This window comes from Bos mutus, chromosome 1, assembly GCF_027580195.1.
Source record: "Bos mutus isolate GX-2022 chromosome 1, NWIPB_WYAK_1.1, whole genome shotgun sequence".
Lineage (NCBI taxonomy): Eukaryota > Metazoa > Chordata > Mammalia > Artiodactyla > Bovidae > Bos > Bos mutus.
Genome location: NC_091617.1, coordinates 57,135,435 through 57,157,488, shown reverse-complemented (window position 1 = coordinate 57,157,488; position 22,054 = coordinate 57,135,435). Strand labels below are relative to the sequence as shown.

The following is a 22,054-nucleotide window of genomic DNA, read 5'->3' as shown; positions in this document are numbered from 1 at the left end:
TCTTTTGCTCACGTTTGAATACAGTTGCTTGCTTTTGTACTGTTGAGTTTTGAGAACTCTACATATTATATCCACTAGTCCTTTGTCAAATATGTGGTTTGCAAATATTTTCTTCTAGTCTGTAGCTTGGTTTTTCATTCTCTGAATAGGATCATGTGCAGGGCAATAGTTTTGAATTTTGTCAATGCTCAATTTGTCATTTTTTCCTCTCTTGGATTTTGTTTTGTTGTCAAGTCTAAGAATTCTTTGCCTAGCCCTGGGTCCCAAAGATTTTCTTTTATTTTTTTTTCTAAAGGTTTTATAGGTTTACATTGAAATCAATGATCCATTTGGAGTTAAGTTTTCTGTAAGGTAGGAGACTTAGGTCAAGGTTTTTGTTTTCTCCTAGGAATGTCCAATTTTTCTAGCACCATTTGCTGAAAAGGCTGTCTCTCTTCTGTTGGATTGCCTTTATCTTTGTCAAAAATCATTTGAGCCTATCTATGTGGACCTATTTCTGTTTTTTTTTTTTTCTTTTTAATTCTGTTCTGTTGATCTGTGTGTTTATCTCTTCACCAATACTAAGGTCTTGAGTATGGTAGGTATTGAGTTCTAAAATCAGGTAGACTAATTCCTCCCACTTTTAAAAATTACATTAGCTATTCTGGTACCTTTATATTTCCATGTTTAATTTTTTTTATATATCTACAAAAGATATCATTGGAATTCTGACAGCAATTGTGTTAAACCTCTATCAGTTTGGGGAGAATTAGTGTCTTTCCTATACTGAGTCTTCCAATGCATGAACAGGGTATGTATTTATTTAAAGCTTTGATTTGTCATCAACACTGTGTAGTTTTCAACATACAATTCATGTTCATGTTTTACCTCTAAAGTACTTCTTTTTTATTTTTTTATTTTTTGAGTAATTTGTTTTTAATCTTGGTGTCCACATATCCATACTAGTATATAGAAATATGGTTGCTTTGGGGATATTTATCTTGTATCTTGTAACCTGACTTATTCTAGGAGTTTTTGATTGATTCCTTGGAAATTTCTAGCTCTAAAGGGCAATTTCATTTTTAGTCTGTATGCCAGTTACCATTTCTTGGCTTATTGCCCTGGTTAGAATTTTCAGTACTATCTTAAAATAGAGTGTTAAGAACAGACATCCTTGCCTTAGTCCAATCTTAGGGGGAAAGCATTCAATCTTTCACTATTAAGTATGCTGCCTATACCATTAAAAAACATCTGTAGGTGTTTCTTGGATACTTTTTACCAAGTTCAGGAAGTTCTCTTCTGTTTTGTTTTTCATGAATGAGTTTGAATTTTATCAGATGCTTTACTGTATTGATGATTATGTGACCTTTTTTTTCTCTTTAGCCTGTTAAGATGGTGGATTATATTGGCTGATTACTAATTACAAAACTAGGCTAGCATTCTGAAATGTTGGCTTCCTGGGTAGCTCAAATGGCAAAGAATCTGCCTGCAATGCAGGAGACCTGGGTTCGATCCCCGGGTTGGGAAGATCCCCTGGAGAAGGGCATGGTAACCCACTCAGTATTCTTCCCTGGAGAATTTCGTGGACAGAGGAGCCTGGCGGGCTACAGTCCATGGAGTCACAAAGAGTCAGACACGTCTGAGTGACTAACACTTTCACTTTCTGGTATAATGTAAAATTCTTTTTATGTATTGTTGAATTCTATTTGCTAATATTAAGAAATTTTATGGGAGGAGAACAAGATGGCAGAGGAGTAGGTGGACGTGGAGTACATCTCTCTCCATGGATACATCAGGAATACACCTTCAGACACAGAAGTGCATGCAAAACACCAGCTGAGAGTAGACAGGAGTACTCGACCAGAGGAAAAGAATATATAGAACCAGACAAAACTCTGTAGGACAAAGGAACTGGGGGGAAAAACAGGAGTGTTAGTAGGACTGGACCTGTCTTCAGTGGGTGGGGGAACTGAAGCAGGAGTCTGATCCCCACATTGGGGCAACTGTCTGAGTCAGAGGAGAAACATTTAAGGCTGAGAGTGAAACAGCTGATCTATGGCAGCCTAAATAGAATGAGACTCAGATAGACCTTGCTACAGCCATACGTATCTTGGACAGGAATGCTGGTCCCCTGGAAGGCACAGGGGCTGGGAGCTGGAGTTTGGGGCGTGTGAAGTGATCCCAGGATGAGGGCTGCTATTGACTGTGGAGAGATGGATCCAGGGGAGGTGAGGGAGGAGATTGTGCTGGGAAATGCCTGTGGAGGAAAGCCAGGCAGCCACCTAAGCAAGGCGATACTGCTTAGTCATGTGTAGGGGGTGGAGACATGACTATAGCCTCTCTCTCCCCACAGGCCAGCATCAGCAGCTGAACAATAGACAGGCTGGCCCATCAAATGCCTGAGGCACTGAACTACAGAGTAGGACCCCACCCAGGGTGCCCCTTTAAGTGCCTGACGTGCCAATCTACAGAGTAGGACCCCAGCAAGGGGGGGCCCTCTATGTGCCTGATGCTCCGAACAACAGAGAAGGACCCCAGGCAAAGGAGCCCTCTTAAGTACCTGAATGGGCAGAGCTAAGGAGAAAGACTGGCCAAAGAGGCCTTCTGATCACTAGCTACAAGAGGCTCAAAAAAAGGCGCTGATAGGACCATAACTCCTGTGGCAGAGGCAGTCCATGTCCCTGCACACTTGGCACTGCCAGGGTCCCCGCAAGCCAAGCAGCTGCACCACCTGCACACTCAACTCTCACGGGGACAGAGCTGCCACAGGCAAAAAAAAAGTCTTGCATCTATGCCTACAGGGTCACTTCAGTAGTGTCTGACTCTTTGCAACCCTGTAGACTGTGGCCTGCCAGGCTTCTCTGTCAGGGAGGGGTTCTCCAGGCAAGAATACTGGAGAGTATTGACCAATACTGGTTGCCATACCCTACCAGAGCACTATATTTCCTGCTGCCCTGGCCGTCAACTCCCCTGAGTACCTGGTGCTGCCAGAACCCCTGTAACCCAAGCAGCTGCACCACCTCCACACCTGGCCCTCACAGAGGCAAACCTAAGTCCTCTAGGGCAGCCTCAGGAGCAAACCCCAGTGGACGAGCCACATGCAGAAGTGGAGATAAAACCACAGTTGAAACCAAGGGGCAGTGTGGCTAAGGAAGAAGGCCCAAAATCTTCCCACCAACTGTACAAGTTGCAGGTTAAATCCACATGATCAACTAGGCAGACTCTGTGTTGATGGAATATATAAAAAGTCATTGAGAGCTCCCACAAAAGAAAATGCACAAGTTCTGGTAGCTGAGGACATTGGAGGCAAGAACACATAGCAGTAGGACCAGATTAGACTCAGAGCTGCCCCCACAGCAGGTCCAGAGATCAGCACAGTGTTGGAGGGCATCCTAGGGAGGTAAGGTGGACTGTGACTCCCAGCAAGGGAAAGGACTCTGAGAGCAGTGATTCAAGAAAAACACTTATTATTCTTATGTTTTGACTTTCTCTGTAGATTCTTTTGGATTTTTTCCCCTTTATTCTCTCCCCCTATTGTAGTTGTTGATTTTATTGGCACTATGAAATCTAGCTTTTGAGCTTGTTTTTTTCCTCAGTCACATTTGTTAGTGCTGTTATAAACCTCTGCCTCTACATTGGGCTTTTGCAGTTATGTGGAGTTTTCCTTTTTTCTCTCTTTTTTAATTTTAATTTTTTTAAGCCTATTATATTTTTTTCTACATTTATTCCTTTGTTTGCCTTTCCTACTGTTCTTTTCCCCTTGCAGTTAATCTTTAATGTATATAAATCTTCTTCGTGTACCTCTATTTAACTTTGCATATCTATTCTTTCTTTCTTTTCTTTCTTTCCTTTCCTCTCAACATTTTGTCAGTTTTATTTTCATTGCTTTATTCCCCACTTAGCACCTTGCTTTAGTTTTGTTTTCCAGTTTTTGCTTTAGTTAGTTTTGTCCTGGTAGATATAATTTTTGGTTTCCTTTGTTTGCCAGGTCAGTCTATTGTACTTTATTTTTGTTGGACTGTTCTGATTTTGCTTATGGGTGTATATGTATGTGTGTATATTCAGTCACACTTTTATTGTTGCTATAAACCTCTGCCTTTACATTGAGCTTTTGCAGTTCTGTGGAGTTTTCCTTTTTTTCCCCTTTTTTCTTCCTTCTTCCATGTTCTTTCTTTTCTCTTTTATAATTAAAAAATTTTTTAAAAACCTATTATATTTTTTTCTACATTTATTCCTTTGTTTGCCTTTCCTATGGTTCTTTTCCCCTTGAAGTTTAATCTTTAATGTATACAAATCTTCTTTGTCTACCTCTGTTTAACTTTGCATATCTATTCTTTCTTTCTTTTCTTTCTTTCCTTTCCTCTCAACATATTTGTTAGTTTTGTTTTCAATACTTTATTCCCTACTTGGCACCTTGCTTTAGTTTTGTTTTCCAGTTTGTGCTTTAGTTAGTTTTGTTCTTAACTGGTAAATATAAATTTTGATTTACTTTGTTCACCCGACCAATCTATTGCACTTTATTTTTGTTGGACTGTTTTCACTTTGCTCATGGGTGTATATGTATATGTGTATATTCCATTATTTTAATTATTATTGCCTGATTTTGTAACTGCCATTTGTCTGGGGTTCATCTTTGGTTTCTCATTTTTGTATATTTGTTTTACTCTCACTTAATGCCACAACAAACCACTTGTGGAAACTTTGTTCCTGACCAGAGATCAAGCCCTGAGTCTTTGGAGTGGGAGCACTGACTCCAAACAACCAGACCACCAGAGAACTAACCCTAAGGAGTATCAAATAGTGAGAACTCACAAAGGAAACCACTTGAATACAAGACCGGCCATCACCCAATCATCAGTAGCACCCTGTGCAGGACACCTCATCTAAACAACAAACAAAATAAAAATACAAACCAAATCATCAGCAGACAGGATTACCACCTCACTCAGCCTTGCCTATCAGAGGAAAAACAAACAACCAAACAAAAAATCAGCACAAATCTCACCCTGTACGAAGCTCAAACAAACCACTGGACCAACCTTAGGAGGGCAGAAACCAAAAAGAAGAAAGAATTCAACCTTTAAACCTGGCAAAAGGAGACCTCAAACACAATAAGTTAAAAAAAAATAACAAAAAGGCATAGAAATACTATACAAATGAAGGAACAAGATAGAAACACTGAAGTTCAAATAAATGAAGAGGAAATAGGCAAACTACCTGAAAAAGAATTCAGAATAATGATAGTAAAGATGATCAAAAACCTTGAAAACAAAATGGAGAAAATGCAAGAATCAATTAACAAAAATCTGGAAGAATTAAAGAATAAACATACAGAGACAAAGGACACAATGACTGAAATTAAAAATACTCTAGAAGGAATCTATAGCAGAATATCTGAAGCAAAAGAATGAATCAGTGAGCTGGAAGATAAAATGGTGGAAATAACTTCTGAAGAGCAGAATAAAGTAAAAAGAATGAACTGAGGATAGTTTCAAGACCTCTGGGACAATATCAAATGCACCAACATTTGAAGTATAGGGGTCCCAGAAGAAGAAGAAAAAAAGAAAGGGTATGAAATTTTTGAAAAGATTATAATTGAAAATTTCCCCAACATGGAAAAGGAAATAGTCAATCAAGTCCAAGAGGCACAAAGAGTCCCATACGGGATAAACCCAAGGAGAAACACACCAAGACACATACTAATCAAACTAACAAAGACTAAGCACAAAGAATATTAAAAGCAGCAAGGGAGAAGCAACAAGTAACATATAAGGGAAGCCCCATACACTTAACTGCTGATCTTTAAGCAGAAACTGCAGGCCGGAAGGGAATGGCAAGATATATTTAAAGTACTGAAAGGGAAAAAACTGCAACCAAGTTTACTGTACTTGACAAGGATCTCATTCAAAATTGATAGAGAAATAAAAAGCTTTTCAGACAAGCAAAAGTTAAGAGAATTCAGTATCACCAAACCAGCTTTACAACAAATGTTAAAGGGATTTCTATAGTCAAGAAATACAAGAGAAGAAAATAGATCTACAAAATCAACTCCAAACATTTAAGAAAATAGCAATAGGAACATATATATCAATAATTACTTAAAATGTAAATGGATTAAATGCTCCAGCCAAAAGACACAGACTGGCTGAATGGATACAAAAATAAGACCCATATAAATGCTGTCTACAAGAAACCCACTTCAGACCTCAAGACACATAGAGACTGAAAGTGAGAGGATGGAAAAATATATTCCATGCAAATGGGAAGCAAAAGAAAGCTGGAGTAGCAATCCTTATATTGACAAAATAGTCCTTAAAGAAGATTCCAAGAGATAAGAAAGGACACTCCATAATGATCAAGGATCAGTTCAAGAGGAAGACATAACAGTTGTAAATATCTATGCACCCAACATAGGTGCACCTCAATAGTTAAGACAAACACTAACAGACATAAAAGGAGAAATTCACAGTTACACAATAATAGTAGGAGACTTTAACACCTCACTCACACCAATGGACAGATCATCAAGATAGAAAATTAATAAGGAAACACAAGTTTTAAATGATGCATTAGCTACGATGAATCTCATTGATATCTTCAGGACATTCCATCCAAATGCAGAAGAATACCCCTTCTTCTCAAGTGCACATGGAACATTCTCCAGGACAGATCACATCTTGGGTAAGAAATAAAACCTCAGTAAAATTTAAGAAAATTGAAATCACATCAAGCATCTTCTCTGACCACAATGCTATGATTTGTAAGACATAAATTACAAGAAAAAAACTGTAAGAAACACAAACACATGGATGTTAAACAACACATTTCTAAATAACCAACACGTTACTGAAGAAATCAAAAGGGAAATGAAAAAAGTTCTGGAAACAAATGACAATGATAACATGACAGCTCAAAACCTATGGGATGCAGCAAAAGCAGTTCTAAGACAGAAGTTTATAGCAATACAATCCGACCTCAAGAAACAAGAAAAAAATCAAATAGACATCCTAACTTTACACCTAAAACAACTGGAAATAGAAGAAGAAGAAGAACAACAAACCGAAAATTAGTAGAAGGAAAGAAATCATAAAGATCTGAACAGAAATAAATGAAAAGCAAATGAAAGAAACAATAGTAAAGATTAATAAAACTAAAAGCTGGTTCTTTGAGAAGATCAACAAAATTGACAAGCCTTTAGTCAGGTTCATCAAGAAAAAGAGAAGAATCAAATCAACAAAATTAGAAATGAAAAAGGAGAGGTTACAACAAACAATGCAGAATACAAAGGATTATGAGAAACAATTATGAACAACTATATGGCAATAAAATCGAAGAAATGGACAAATTCTTAGAAAAGTTCAGTCTTCCAAGACTGAACCAGGAAGAAATAGAAATTATGAACAACCCAATTGCAAGCACTGAAATTGAAGCTGTGATCAAAAATCTCCCCCCAAACAAAAGCCCAGGACCAGATTACTTCACAGGGAAATTCTGTCAAACATTTAGAGAAGAGCTAATGCCTATCCTTCTAAAACTCTTTCAAAAAATTGCAGAGGAAGGAATATTTCCAAACTCATTCTACGAGGCCGCTTTCACCCTGATACCAAAACCAGACAAAGACAACACAAAAAGAGAAAACTACAGGCCAATATCACTGATGAACATAGATGAAAAAATCCTCAACAAAATTTTAGCAAACAGAATTCAGTAGCACATCAAGAAGCTCATACACCATGATCAAGTTGGGTTTATTCCAGGAATGCAAGGATTCTTCAATATATGAAAATCAATATGATACCCCATATTAACAAATTGAAAGATAGAAACCATATGATAATCTCAACAGATGCAGAGAAAACCTTTGACAAAATTCAGCACCCATTTGTGATTAAAACTCTTCAAAAAATGGTCATAGAAGGAATCTACCTCAACATGGTAAAGGCCATATATGATAAGCCTACAGCAAACATTATTCTCAGTGGTGAAAAACTGAAAGTGTTCCCCCTAAGGTCAGGAACAAGACAAGGGTGTCCACTCTCACCACTATTATTCAACATAGTTCTGGAAATTCTAGCTACAGCAGTCAGAGAAGAAAAAGAAATAAAAGGAACCCAGATAGGAAAAGAAGTAAAGCTCACACTGGTTGTAGATGACATGATACTATACATAGACAACCCTAAAGATAGTATCAGAAAATTACTATAGCTAATAAGTGAATTTAGCAAAGTTACAGGATACAAAATCAATACACAGAAATCACTTGCATTTCTATATACTAACAATGAAAAATCTGAAAGAGAGTTTAAGGAATCAATCCCATTCACCATTGCAACAAAAATAATTAAATATCTAGGAATAAACTTACCTAAGGAGACAAAAGAACTGTACACAGAAAATTATGACACTAATGAAAGAAATCAAAGATGACATAAACAGATGGAGAGATATTCCATGTTCCTGGGTAGAAAGAATCAATATTTTGAACATGACTATACTACCAAATGCAATCTACAAATTCAGTGTGATCCCTATCAAATCAGCAATGGCATTTTTCACAGAACTGGAACAAAAAATTTCACAATTCATGCAGAAAAACAAAAGACCCTGAATAGCCAAAGCAGTCTTGAGAAAGAAGAATGGAGCTGGAGGAATCAACCTTCCTGACTTCAGATTATACTACAAAGCTACAGTCATCAAGATAGTATGGTACTGGCAGAAAAACAGAAATATAGACCAATGGAACAAGATAGAAAGTCCGGAAATAACCCCATGCATACCTTATTTTTGACAAAGGAGGCAAGAATATACAATGGGGCAAAGACAGCCTCTTCAATAGTGCTAGGAAAACTGGACAGCTACATGTAAAACAATGAAATTAGAACACTTCCTAACACCATATACAAAGATAAACTCAAAATGCATTAAAGACCTAAATGTAAGACCAGAAACTATAAAACTCTTAGAGGAAAGCATAGGCCGAACACACGATGACATAAATCAAAGCAAGATTCTCTATGACCCACCTCCTAGAGTAATGGGAATAAAAACAAAAGTAAGCAAGTGGGACCTGATTAAACTTAAAGGCTTTTGCACAGCAAAGGAAACTATAATCAAGGTGGAAAGACAACCCTCAGAATGGGAGAAAGTGATAGCAAATGAAACAATTGACAAAGGATTAATTTCCAAAAATACAAGCAGCTCATACAATTCAATGCCAGAAAAGCAAACAACCCAATCAGAGTGGGGAAAAGACCTAAACAGACATTTCTCCAAAGAAGACATACAGATCACTAACAAACACATGAAAAGATGCTCAACATTGCTCATTATTAGAGAAATGCAAATCAAAACTACAATGAAATATCACCTCACATCAGTCAGAATGGCCATCATCAAAAAGTCTACAAATGGAAATGCTGGAGAGGTTGTAGAGAAAAGGGACCACTCTTGCACTGTTGGGAATGTAAATTGATACAGCCGCTATGGAAGACAGTATGGAGATTCCTTAAAAACTAGGAATAAAACCATCATATGACCCAGCAACCCCACTCCTAGGCATATGATCTGAGGAAACCAAAATTGAAAAATGTGCATGTATCCCAATGCTCATTGCAGCACTATTTACAATAGCTAGAATGTGGAAGCAACCTAGGTGTCCATCGACAGATGAATGGATAAAGAAGTCATGGTACATTTACACAATGGACTATTACTCAGCCATAAAAAGAACACATTTGAGTCCATTCTGATGAGGTGGATGAATCCTGAACCTATTATACAGAGTGAAGTGAGTCAGAAAGATATGTATTCTAATGCACATATATGGAATCTAGAAAAATGGTATTGAAGAATTTATTTACAGAGCAACAATGGAGAAACAGACAGAGAGTAGACTTATGGACATAGAGAGAGGGGAGGAGACGATGAGATGTATGGAGAGAGTAACATGGAAACTTACATTACCATATGTAAAATAGATAACCAACGGGAATTTGCTGTATGGCTCAGGAAACTCAAACAGGGGCTCTGTATCAATCTAGAGGGGTGGGATGGGGAGGGAGATAGGAGGGAGGTTCAAAAGGGAGGGGATATATGTATACCTATGGCTGATTCATGTGGAAGTTTGGTAGAAAACAACAAAATTCTATAAAGCAATTATCCTTCAATAAAATAGAAATGAAAAAATTTTTATGTCTATATTCATGAGGATCACTGTACTGTCTTTATACTATATTTAGTTTTGAGTATCAGGAGAATACTAGCTTCAAAATATGACTTGGGAAGTCTTCTCCCCTTTTTTGGTGAAGGAAATGGCAACCCACTCCAGTATTCTTAACTGGATAATTCCATGGGCAGAGGAGCCTGGCAGGCTATAGTCCATCAGGTCACAAAGGGTTGGGTGTGACTTAGCAACTAAGCAACTCCCCTTTCTGATTTTTCTGGAAGATACTGTATAGAATTTATGGTAATTATTTAAATGTATGGTAGAGTTCTCCAATGAAACTATTTGGGCCAATATATTTCTTCAAGGTAGTTTTACAATTAGAATTTCAGTGTTCTTAATAGTTACAGAACTATTCACATTATCTCCTTTATATTGGGTGGGTTGTGGTAATTTGTATTTTTTGTGGAATTGGTCTGTTTCATTTAAGTTGCCAAATTTATGTGCATAGAGATGCTCATTGTATTTCCTTGCTATCCTTTTAATGTCTGCAGGGTCTTTAGTAATACTGTCTGTTGCATTCTCGATATTGGTACCTTGTTTCTTAAATTCCTATTTTTTTTTTTTTGTAGTTTTATTAGAGGTTTGTCAATTCAACTGATTTTTTTGAGAACAAGTCAGCTCTTTGCATAAGTGATTTTCTCTGTTTTCTGCTGTCAATTTTATTGCTTTCTGTTGTTATCTTTACTATTACCTTCCTTCAGCTTGCTTTGGGTTTATTTTGTACTCCTGTTTTTTAGGTTTTCAGGTGTGAGCTTAAATCACTGACTTGAGAATTTATTCTCTTTCCTAATTTAGCACTATAAATTTCTCTCTCAGCACTGCTCTAGTTGTATTCTACAAAACTTGAAGTTAATTTTCATTTACATTCAGGACAGTGTCGTTTTAAAATTTACATTGTGACTTCTGGATTCCGTGGATTATATAGAAGTGTGTTGTTTAGGTCCAAGTGCTTTGAGATTTTCCTCTTATCTTTCTGTTATTGATTTCTAGTTTGATTCAGTTGTGGTCAGAGAACACATTCTGTGTGATTTCAATTCTTTTTTAGTTGCTGAGATTTGTTTTATGGTCTGACATATCTATCTTGGTGTATGTTCTGTGAGCACTTGCGAAGAATGTATTATATGTTGTCTGTTTTGTGTGACATGTTCTATTACTGTCAGTTAGATCCTGTTGATTGATGGTATTGCTCAAGTCTTCTATATCCTTGTTGATTTTCTGTATGGTTGTTGCATCAAATGTTGAGTTAAGGTGTGGAGGTCTCCAAATGCACTCATGGATTTATCTATTTCTCCTCTCATTTTTATCAGTTTTTACTTCCCATATTTCTCTTGTTTTATGCATACACTGTTAAGATTTCTATGTTTTCTTGATAAATTGGCATATTTATCATTATTTAATGTCTTTCTCTGTCTTGGGTAATTTTCCTTGCTCTGAAGTCCATTTTATCCTATATTATTATAGTCATTTCTGCTTTGCTTTTATTTGCTTAATAATTGTATGATATATCTTTTCCCTCCTTTTAATTTCAGCTTGATTATATAGTTGCATTAGAAGTGAATTTCTGGTAGCATATGGCTGAATAATGTTTTTCATCCACTCTGTCTTTTAATTGGTGTATTGAACCACTTATATTTGATCTATTAAGTCTGCCATTTTATATCTGTTTTGTCTTTTTTCTTTTTCCTACCTTCCTGTGGGTTAGTTGAACATTCTTTAGGATTCCATTTTATTTTCTCTTGCACTTTTTACAGTAGTCATGTATGGATGTGAGAATTGGACTATAAATAAAGCTGAGTGCTGAAAAATTGATGCTTTTGAACTGTGGTGTTAGAGAAGACTCTTGAGAGTCCCTTGGACTGCAAGGAGATCCAACCAGTCCATCCTAAAGGAAATCCTAAAGGAAATCCTGAATATTCATTGGAAGGACTGATGTTGAAGCTGAAACTCCAATACTTTGGCCACTTGATGCGAAGAACTGATTCTTTTGAAAAGACCCTCATGCTGGGAGGGATTGGGGGGCAGGAGGAGAAGGGGACAACAGAGGATGAGATGGTTGGATGGCATCACCGACTCAATGGAGATGAGTTTGAGTAAACTCCGGGAGTTGGTGATGGACAGGGAGGCCTGGCGTGTTGCAGTTCATGGAGTCGCAAAGAGTTGGACACAACTGAGCAAATGAACTGAACTGAGCACTTTTTAATGTATCTCTTTGTATAACATTTTTAGTCGTTGCTCTGTATATTCTACATATATGTGTGTGTGTGTGTATATATATATTCATTGTTTATCCCAGTCCACCAGTGTCATCATTTTGCCAATTTAAGTCAAGTATAGAGTCCTTACCTACCTTTATATCCCAGTTTCTTCCTCATTTATCATATGATTGTCTTAAATATTTCCTCTGCATACATCTGGAACCATATCAGACAATGTTATAATTTTTGCTTCAATTATCAAACATTATTTAAGCACTTGGAGGAAAGCCTATTCATATAGGCTTTATTCATATTTTTATTCAAAATTTCCTTTTTTAAAAAAGAAAAAAATTCCCTCTGCTTAAAGAGTTTCCTTTATCCATTCTTTTAGGGAGGGTATACTGGTGGCAATTAAAAATTTTTTCCCATAATCTAATCAATAACCTCAGATATGCAGATGACACCACCCTTATGGCAGAAAGTGAACAGGAACTAAAAAGCCTCTTGATGAAGGTGAAAGAGGAGAGTGAAAAAGTTGGCTTAAAACTCAACATTCAGAAAACGAAGATCATAGCATCTGGTCCCATCACTTCATGGGAAATAGATGGGGAAACAGTGTCAGACTTTATTTTTGGGGGCTCCAAAATCACTGCAGATGGTGACTGCAGCCATGAAATTAAAAGACGCTTACTCCTTGGAAGGAAAGTTATGACCAACCTAGATAGCATATTCAAAAGCAGAGACATTACTTTGCCAACAAAGGTCCGTCTAGTCAAGGCTATGGTTTTTCCTGTGGTCACGTATGGACGTGAGAGTTGGACTGTGAAGAAAGCTGAGCGCCAAAGAATTGACGCTTTTGAACTGTGGTGTTGGAGAAGACTCTTGAGAGTCCCTTGGACTGCAAGGAGGTCCAACCAGTCCATTCTGAAGGAGATCAGCCCTGGGATTTCTTTGGAAGGACTGATGCTAAAGCTGAAACTCCAGTACTTTGGCCACCTCATGCGAAGAGTTGACTCATTGGAAAAGACTCTGATGCTGGGAGGGATTGGGGCAGGAGGAGGAAGGGGACGACAGAGGATGAGATGGCTGGATGGCATCACTGACTCGATGGACGTGAGTCTGAGTGAACTCCAGGAGTTGGTGATGGACAGGGAGGCCTGGCGTGCTGTGATTCACGGGGTCGCAAAGAGTCGGACACGACTGAGCAACTGAACTGAAGTATGCCTTGATTTCCCCTCTTTTTCTGAAAGACGTTTTCATTGGATGCAGTATTCTAGGTTGATATTTCTTTCAACATTTGACAAATACTGTGCCACTTCCTTCTGGTCACTGTGGTTTCTGGTGAGAAACCCTCTGATATTCAAATTGCTTATCCTCTGTAGGTGAAGAATCACTTTTCTTTCTTTGCCTTCAGTATTTTTTCTCTTTAGTTTTCAGAAGTTTGACTGTTATGTGATTTAGTGTCGATTTTGGAATTATCCTCTTTGGAATACATTCAAGTTCTTTAATCTGTAGGTTTATGTACTTGCCCAATTTGAGAAGTTTTCAGCCATTATTTCTTCAAGTCCTTTTAAAGACCTCCTCTTTCCTGACTCCTTCATGGCACTCTGATGCCATGACTGTTAGACTTTTCATTATGAGCCCATTGGCCCCTGAGGCTCTGGGGTTTGGGTTTTGTTTGTTTCAGTTGGTTTTCTTTTTATGGTTCAGATTGACTAATTCCTATTTTTCTATCTTCAAGTTCATGGATTCATTTTTCTGTCCCTTCTATTCTACTGTTGACCCCATCCCTTAGTTTTCATTATTGTATTTTTCAGTTCTAAAGTTTCCATTTACTTTTTCCTTATATAAATAAATAAAAAGCCTCAGACTATTTTATATCTTTGCTTCAAGTGTGTTCATCATTGCTCACTGAAGCATTTTTATCCTGCATGTTTAAAATACTTCATCAGATAATTCTATTTCTGTCATCTTGGTGTTAACATGTATTGATTGTCTTTTTTCATTCAGTTAGAGATCTTTCTGGTTCTTGGTATGACTTTCAGCTAAAACCTGGAAACTTTCCTATTATGTATTAGACTCTGTATCCTACTTAAATCTTCTGGTTTACTTGGCTTTCTCTAACACTGTTTTGCCAGAGGAAGGAATGGGTGCCTCCTCCTTATTGCCAGGTGGAGGTACTCACATTTTACTGTCATGGAAGGAAGGGAGATCTCCTTGTTCCTTCTGTGTGCAGAAGGGAGGGCTAGTTCCTCACAGAGTCTCTACTGACAACATGGTGGGGAAGGCCTTGGCACCTTTGGGCAATGGTAGAAGTCCTGACTCCCCACCAGGCCTCTTCTGACACCACCTCTGCAGGGAGGGTGAAGAGAACCTTATTGCTGCCCTCTGAGAATGAAGGTCCAGACTGTGATCGCCACAGACATCTTGGTGGTTGGTGGGTAAGGGGACTGGTTACCCTCAGAAAGAATAAATATCTTGACTCTTTACTTGACGTTTTCTGACACCATCCTAGTTGGAATGGTGGGGTGCCTCATTACAGCTTGGCAAGGGTATATTCTGTGAGCACTTGCAAATAATGTACATGGTACTGTTTTATGTGAAATGTTTTGGCTTGTCTAGGCTCCATTAGGCCTTTGCCAATGTGGGTGTGAGTGGGACCATGGTATTTTTGTGCGGTGTTTCTTCAAGTTTTCTGTGTTGCTAATCTGCCTCTTTTTGGTCATTTGGCTGGAGAGAGCAGGTTCTGATTGGGTCTTCCTGTGTCCCTACCTGTTGGTGTTTCAGGTTAGACTGACTCAGTCTTCTTCACCTCAGAGATATATATGGCAAAAAGAAAATCCAAGGAAATCACCACAGTGTTGTTCCTCAGGATTCAAAGTGCATAGTAGATCTGCCTTCTCCTTTCCACTTCTCAGAGTTTTCTTGTGTTTGTTTTATATTTAATGTCCAGGGGTTTTAGCTGTATTTAGTGGGAAGAGTAGGGGAAGTAGATCTACTTCATCTTCCTGAAAGCAGACATCTATGTAAGAATTTTAAAGCCTAATTATAAACATTGATTTATTTCATAAGGTGGTACAGATCACTAATTTTAGGAGACATCTTAATTTAAGAAGTTTTCTAGTGAGTATGAGGTCCACTTATCTTTATATTTTTTGATGTTCCATAAAATAGAAACCATTAATTGTTCATACATGGACTCAAAGTGTTTTGAAAGAAAATGGAGTAGAGTTGAGTGGAAGAGGCATACAATCCTTATCTAAAATTCTTGGGAACAGATATATTTTAGTGTTCAAAAATTTTATATTTTATAAAACATATTCAACATGATATGATAGTGTTAAAGAAATAATCATTCATGACACTTGTTAATGAACAATAAGGCAGACTTTATTCAGGGGACCACTATCATGGGAGTTTATAGTAAGAGAGAGATCAGCTCAACTCTGAATACAAGGCAAATGGAGACTTATAGCCAAGGAGTAAGATTGGGGTTAGTTAATGGAAAATTACTGAGAGGTAGGGTAATTCTTTGCTAAACTGACATAACAGGATTTTTGTTGAAGGCAGGCCAGAGTGATAAGATATTAAGGCTAAGGGAAAAGGAATTTAACCGGATATTAAGGGTAGTGAATTTTACTAAATTAACTCAACAGGACTCTTGCTAAAACTCGACTAAATGGGCCAAGGACAGAGCGTGGGCCAAGGACCAGACAGAGGACTCAGAGGAGCCTGACTCAAGTTTGGTTAAAGGAGAGCCTTTGTCAACTAACAACCCCAACAGGGTTTGGTGCAGAATCTCTAAATCAAACGTTTAATATTAATACTTCCACAGTAAGACATGACTATTCACACTAAGTAGGTTAAGTAAAGATTATAACTAGTATTACTTAGTTCAGAGAAGTTACGAAAATCCTCTCTGTTTTCAGAGCACTATGCTGTATAACCAAGGGTGCATTAGGTAGATCACAGCACAAGCAGCTCGGTCTCACCCCGCTCTGACTCAATGCACCGAAATTAATTGCATAACCTTCTGCAGGCACTTGAGTTTGCGGTCCCTGTGTCCTTAACTATTTTAAATTCTTCTAAAAATATTGAGTAATTTCCTTATTTACCCCTTGTTTTCCTAGTAACTAATTCATTGAAAATGATTTATTTTTAAAATCTGGGACTTATCTTAACACAGGAACTTCTCTGCTTATTAACAGTATTTTTCTCTCTCCTTAGATGAAGAGGAGGAAAGTGAAGAATCAAGTGAAGAAGAATCCAGCTTGGAGAGTGATGAGGATGAATCTGGATCTGAAGATGAGGTTTTTGATGATTCTATCTGCCCGACAAGTAAGTTGGATAAAACCGTGCATTCTTTGTGACGTTTGACTATGGATGATAATACCAAAAAGGCCCTCTTTTTTGGTTTCTCAATTGTTTCATAATATTTAAGGAAAGGATGGTATAATAAGCATGAAGTATAGTCTAATACTTTTGGGGACTCTCTAGATAATTTACTTCCTATTTCTTGAGGCTGCTATTTATGAGTACCAAATTAAATAATCTGCAGACAATCTATAGTTGATTCAGTCATAAATTATGCAGAGTTTCATTTTACCGAGAAACAGAAAATTTATATATGTGTATGTACATGTGTGTATTTAAAACTACATATGTGTATTTTTATAAAACTCTCCCTTTTTGCCAAACCATTAAATTTTCATATTTCAAACCTGTTTTTTAAGGGCAATTTTTATGTCTCCTAGAGATTCTTGGCAATTTATATTCACTGTTTTCACTGGTGAAACCAGTCTGAAATATTCTTACAGTCTTAAGATTCTTATGTGAGTGAAAGTCAGTCAGTCATGTCTGACTCTGCAACCCCATGGACTATACAGTTCATGGAGTTCTCCAGGCCTGAATACTGGAGTCGGTAGCCTTTCCCTTCTCCAGGGGATCTTCCCAGCCCAGGGATCGAACCCAGGTCTCCTGCATTGCAGGTGGATTCTTTACCAGCTGAGCCACAAAGGAAGCCCAAGAATACTGGAGTGGGTAGCCTGTCCTCTCTCTGGGGATCTTCCCGACACAGGAATTGAACTGGAATCTCCTGCATTGCAGGCAGAACATCAGTACTAACATCACAGCCACTATCATGATTATTATTCTTTTTTTTTAAATATTAGCTACGCTGGGTCTCAGTTGCAGCACTGGGGTCTTTGATCTTCGTTCCAGCATGCAGAATCTAGTTCCCTGACCAGGGATTGAACCCAAGTCCCCTGAATTGAGAGTTCAGAGTCTTAGCCACTGGACTGGCAGGAAAGTCTCTATCATGATTATTAATACCATTATAATTTCTACCTGGAGCCCTAAGTGTAGTGAAACCTTATTGGAGCAGGTGGACATTAATTCTGAAGCCCCAAAGTCCACACTTATTACTATATTCTCTAACAAATGGAGCTGCTTTTTCATTTTGACTGTCTTTTCAGATTGTGATATGGGTCTCTTTGAACTGGCCCTTCAACTTCGAGAGAAAAGGCTGGACATTGAAGAGGCTTTAGTTGAGGAAAAAAAAATGATCGATAACCTCAAAAAAGAACACGATACACTGTCCAAAAAAGTACGTTATTCTGCCTTTTTCAGGTCTGTTTATCGTCTCCCAACATGCTACACCTCCTTCTAGCTATAATACTGCTATTTCATAGCAATGGCATGAGTTAAGGCTTATTGTTAGAAGAGAGACATATCCCATGTTGCATCCATTTACAGACGTCTTTGAGGGCCGTTGCCCCTTTGATGATTGGAACTTTTTCTAAATCATTGGCCCCGAAACTTTTTTGATTATATACTTCTGGAAATTAAAAAAAAAATTGTGGAGCACATATTCCCACAGTAAATGTATATTTATTTAGATATTATACCCATAAACTATTGTACTAATTATATTTCATGTGTTATGAAACATTTCGGAGAAGGCAATGGCACCCCACTCTAGTACTCTTGCCTGGAAAATCCCATGGATGAAGGAGCCTGGTAGGCTGCAGTCCATGGGGTCGCTAAGAGTTGGACACGACTGAGCGACTTCGCTTTCACTTTTCACTTTCATGCATTGGAGAAGGAAATGGCAACCCACTCCAGTGTTCTTGCCTGGAGAATCCCAGGGACGGGGGAGCCTGCTGGGCTGCCATCTATGGAGTCGCACAGAGTTGGCCACGACTGAAGTGACTTAGCATAGCATAGCATAGCATGAAACATTTACAAAAACAGAGAATAAAAAGAATAAGATAAAAATTAAAAAAAAAAGGAAACTCTATTTTCTTTCTGGACCCCAGTAGAACACTTTGACATTCTGAGGTGTATGCATTCCTTTGGGAGTCCACTAAGCTAAACTTCCGGTACAGTTGTATAGATTTTTTCTGCCATATCTACTCAGTTTCCCTCTTAGGTACTCTTTCCTAGAGCAGCATCACTTGATTCATATTCAGAAATGTTTTTGGTAGGCTGCTTCTCCGCTTGCAAAAGGGAAATGGCTTGGAAAGCTTTCAAGTATTTTAGGAGATGAGGCATGTACTTTAAAAATACTGTAGTTAGTAATTTCATTACCATAAAGGGCTTTCTTCGCTAATTTATCGACGTCTTTATGACCAAATGAGATTTGAACCATCCTTACAGAGATACTAGAGGCTGAGAGATGATTTTCCTGCAGAAAATAAAAGGGAGATGGGAACACGTCCTCTGCGTTTTCATTCACAAAATCTCTACAACTCTGGGGTCATAGGAACAAGTGAAAAAGTGGTGTGGCTCATGACTTAGCAGAAAGAGAATAATACACACTTCTGGGGAGCAGTCTGGGATTATCTGTTTAATCCAGCCCAACAAGGCAGATCCAGCTCATATTTTTTGTTCCTCCCCAGTGGTTTCATTTATCACCTTGGGTATATATTCACCGAATCCTGTTAACATCTCGCACTTGGGGCTTTCTACAGGTAAAAATTGTGGCAACTAATCTGAACGCAGCAGAGGAGGCCCTGGAGGCTTATCAACGTGAGAAGCAGCAGCGGCTGAATGAACTGCTGGTTGTGATCCCGTTGAAGCTCCACCAGGTGATGGGGCTGGAGGTTGCCCCACCCTCTCTGAGCAGAAGAGCCATCACCCTCAGACTTTTCCAGAGAAAGATTCATGGGACACTGGTGGGGAGAAAGGCAGTCCTTGTCTGAGACATCTACTTGCAGAATGACACCCCAGTGGTTCTACCTCTTCTGAGATTATTATAAAAGCATAATATCAAAACATGTATATTTCCTGGTGGTCATTATGACTTTGAAAGTTGAATCACTTCAAATCTGAAGCAATGAGGAGCCTATGACTTAAAGGAATGGCTTGGAGGTTGAAATCTTGTCTCTTGGACACATGTCACTTTTCACACCTTCTTTAAATAGACGTGGATTAATGGTGCAAGAATGATCTTCCCTATTATTGTTAATGAGGGAGGTTAAGATAAAAGGAAAATACTTTTTTCCCTTTTCTTGGTTCATCTCTATATCCCACTTGAATTACAACTTACATTAAAATGCAGAGATCGTATCAGCAAAAGCCCCTTGTGATATATTTTGTCAGGTAAAGAAAGAAAGCTGTATTTGAGAAGAAAAACCGAGGAGGATCAGCCTTACATATATCTTGTTTAACCTGACCCAAACTGGATTCACTGTCTGTAGCAGTTTGCCAAATATTCCAGCCCTGAAATGTCTGTTCCATCCTTAGGCAGTAGATATCCAGCGTGGTCATTTTGGAAAGATTTGCTGTCCCACAGGGATGTAATGTGACTTCTTTTTGAAAGCAGCTTCCTGCTTTTACCTTCCTCAGTGGTGAGAGTTAGGAGACCAAAGGTCATGACCTAACAAGGGACAGGAAAAGAAGCACATCCTTTTCTATGACTTTACAATTAATTTGGTTTTTATCTATTTGATACCAGTTTTGTCATGCTTTTGTAGATAGAGTATGTGCTATTTGGAGAAATACCGAGTGATCTTTCTGGAGCTTTGGTCTTTTCCAACCGCTCCTTGGGACGACTGCAAGAACGAATTGTCCAGCTCCATGAGGAAAATTCCAAGCAGCAAAAACTTAACAAAGAATGCCGGGAGAGGCGTAAGCAGCTTATCCGAGAAAAGAGAGAGATGGCCAAAACGATACAGAGTAAGTAGTAAGCCCACGGCTTACCTAGTAATATTTATTGATTACAGAGGGAATGTCAAGTGGTCATTTCCAGCTCTGAAAACAGTAGGTTGTCACAGATCCAAACCGCTGAACAGAAATAACACCTTCCCCTCTTTCTACTTACTCTCTCTCCTGATGCTATCAAAAAGTTACTCTATTTTAAAAAGGATAAATCTTTTGTCATAGAAACAATTTCTCACAATTTTTAAAGGTTTTATGTTTAATAAAATGTAGAAAAATATTAAAAAATACCCACTACCAAGCTTAAGAAATAAAGCACTGAAGATATAATTGATGGCCTTTCTCTTTCTAGTATCATTCTGCTCTCTGCTTCCCCAGGATCAACCATGAGGCAGGTACATACACATATAGATGTATTCACACACACTATATGAAGTGTCTTTGCATGTTTTGGGTGTAATTTGCAACTCACTTTATTAACCCATTTTTTGAGAGTAATCTGTAATGCTACAGATAATTAGCCATTTTAACTGCTACTACAGTATGCCATTGGACTATAAGAGTTTTTCTTTGGCCTCCTGTTGATGGATATTTAGGGTACTTGTAATTTTTCATGATTACAGACAATGTTTCAGTGAACCTTCTTGCACATGTCTCCCTGTGCATGTGTGGGAGGAGGTGGGTCCCCAGGAGTGGAGACTGTGGGTGACACGGGGTGTGTGTGCATTTTCTGCTCGCCCGGGTGTTGTCAAGTTGTCCTCCAAACTGGTTGCACTGTTTTCTCTTCCTACTGTTTGCCTCGCCACCTGGGAGGGTGGGAATTGCCTAGGTTCCATAGTCTCATCAACACTTAGTAATGTCAGACTTTCACATATCTGTCAACCTGGTATATGTTAAAATTGTATTTCACTGTGCTTTTTGTTGCTCTAGTTCCTTGAGGTTGAATGTCTTCACATACACTTATTTGCCATTTGTGTTCTCATATGAAACTTGCCTGCTATACACCTTGCCCATTTTTTTACTTCTGTTTTTTATTTTTCTTATTGATTGTAGGGAGTTTTTTTTCCCCCTCTATATTCTGTCTTTATCTATTACATGTACTTTGAATCTTTTCTAGTATGTATCTTGCCTTTTTATTAGGTGTATCTTTTTGGGATACAGACATTTAAAATTTTAATGTAATTAATTTATCAACCTGTTTATAGTTTGCGCATTGTGTGTACAGCGCAGTGTATGTGTATGTCTTAAATCCTTTCCTATTTGAGGTCATATTTTTCTGTTGTTTCCTCTGTTAGTAGTGTTCCTTACTTTTATGTTCTTAGTTCACCTGGAATTGAGGTATATAGTATAAGATGTCGGAGAAGGCAATGGCACCCCACTCCAGTACTCTTGCCTGGAAAATCCCGTGGACGGAGGAGCCTGGTGGGCTGCAGTCCATGCAGTCGCTAAGAGTTGGACACAACTGAGTGACTTCACTTTCACTTTTCACTTTCAT

At 38.2% G+C, this 22,054-nt stretch overlaps 1 protein-coding gene across 5 annotated transcripts in view; it reads left to right on the top strand.

Moving 5' to 3' along the window:
- Positions 1-22,054, top strand: part of CFAP44 (cilia and flagella associated protein 44) — a 115,336-nt gene that overhangs the window by 82,226 nt on the left and 11,056 nt on the right. For all 5 annotated transcript variants that reach the window (XR_011463975.1, XM_070369334.1, XM_070369338.1 and 2 more), the window contains 4 exons: positions 16,627-16,737; positions 17,874-18,004; positions 19,371-19,487; positions 20,376-20,577. Coding sequence is in view for 4 of the 5 variants with exons in the window: in XM_070369334.1 (XP_070225435.1) it covers positions 16,627-16,737; positions 17,874-18,004; positions 19,371-19,487; positions 20,376-20,577 (561 nt within the window). In the remaining variant the exon portion in view is untranslated. The remainder of the gene's footprint in view (positions 1-16,626; positions 16,738-17,873; positions 18,005-19,370; positions 19,488-20,375; positions 20,578-22,054) is intronic.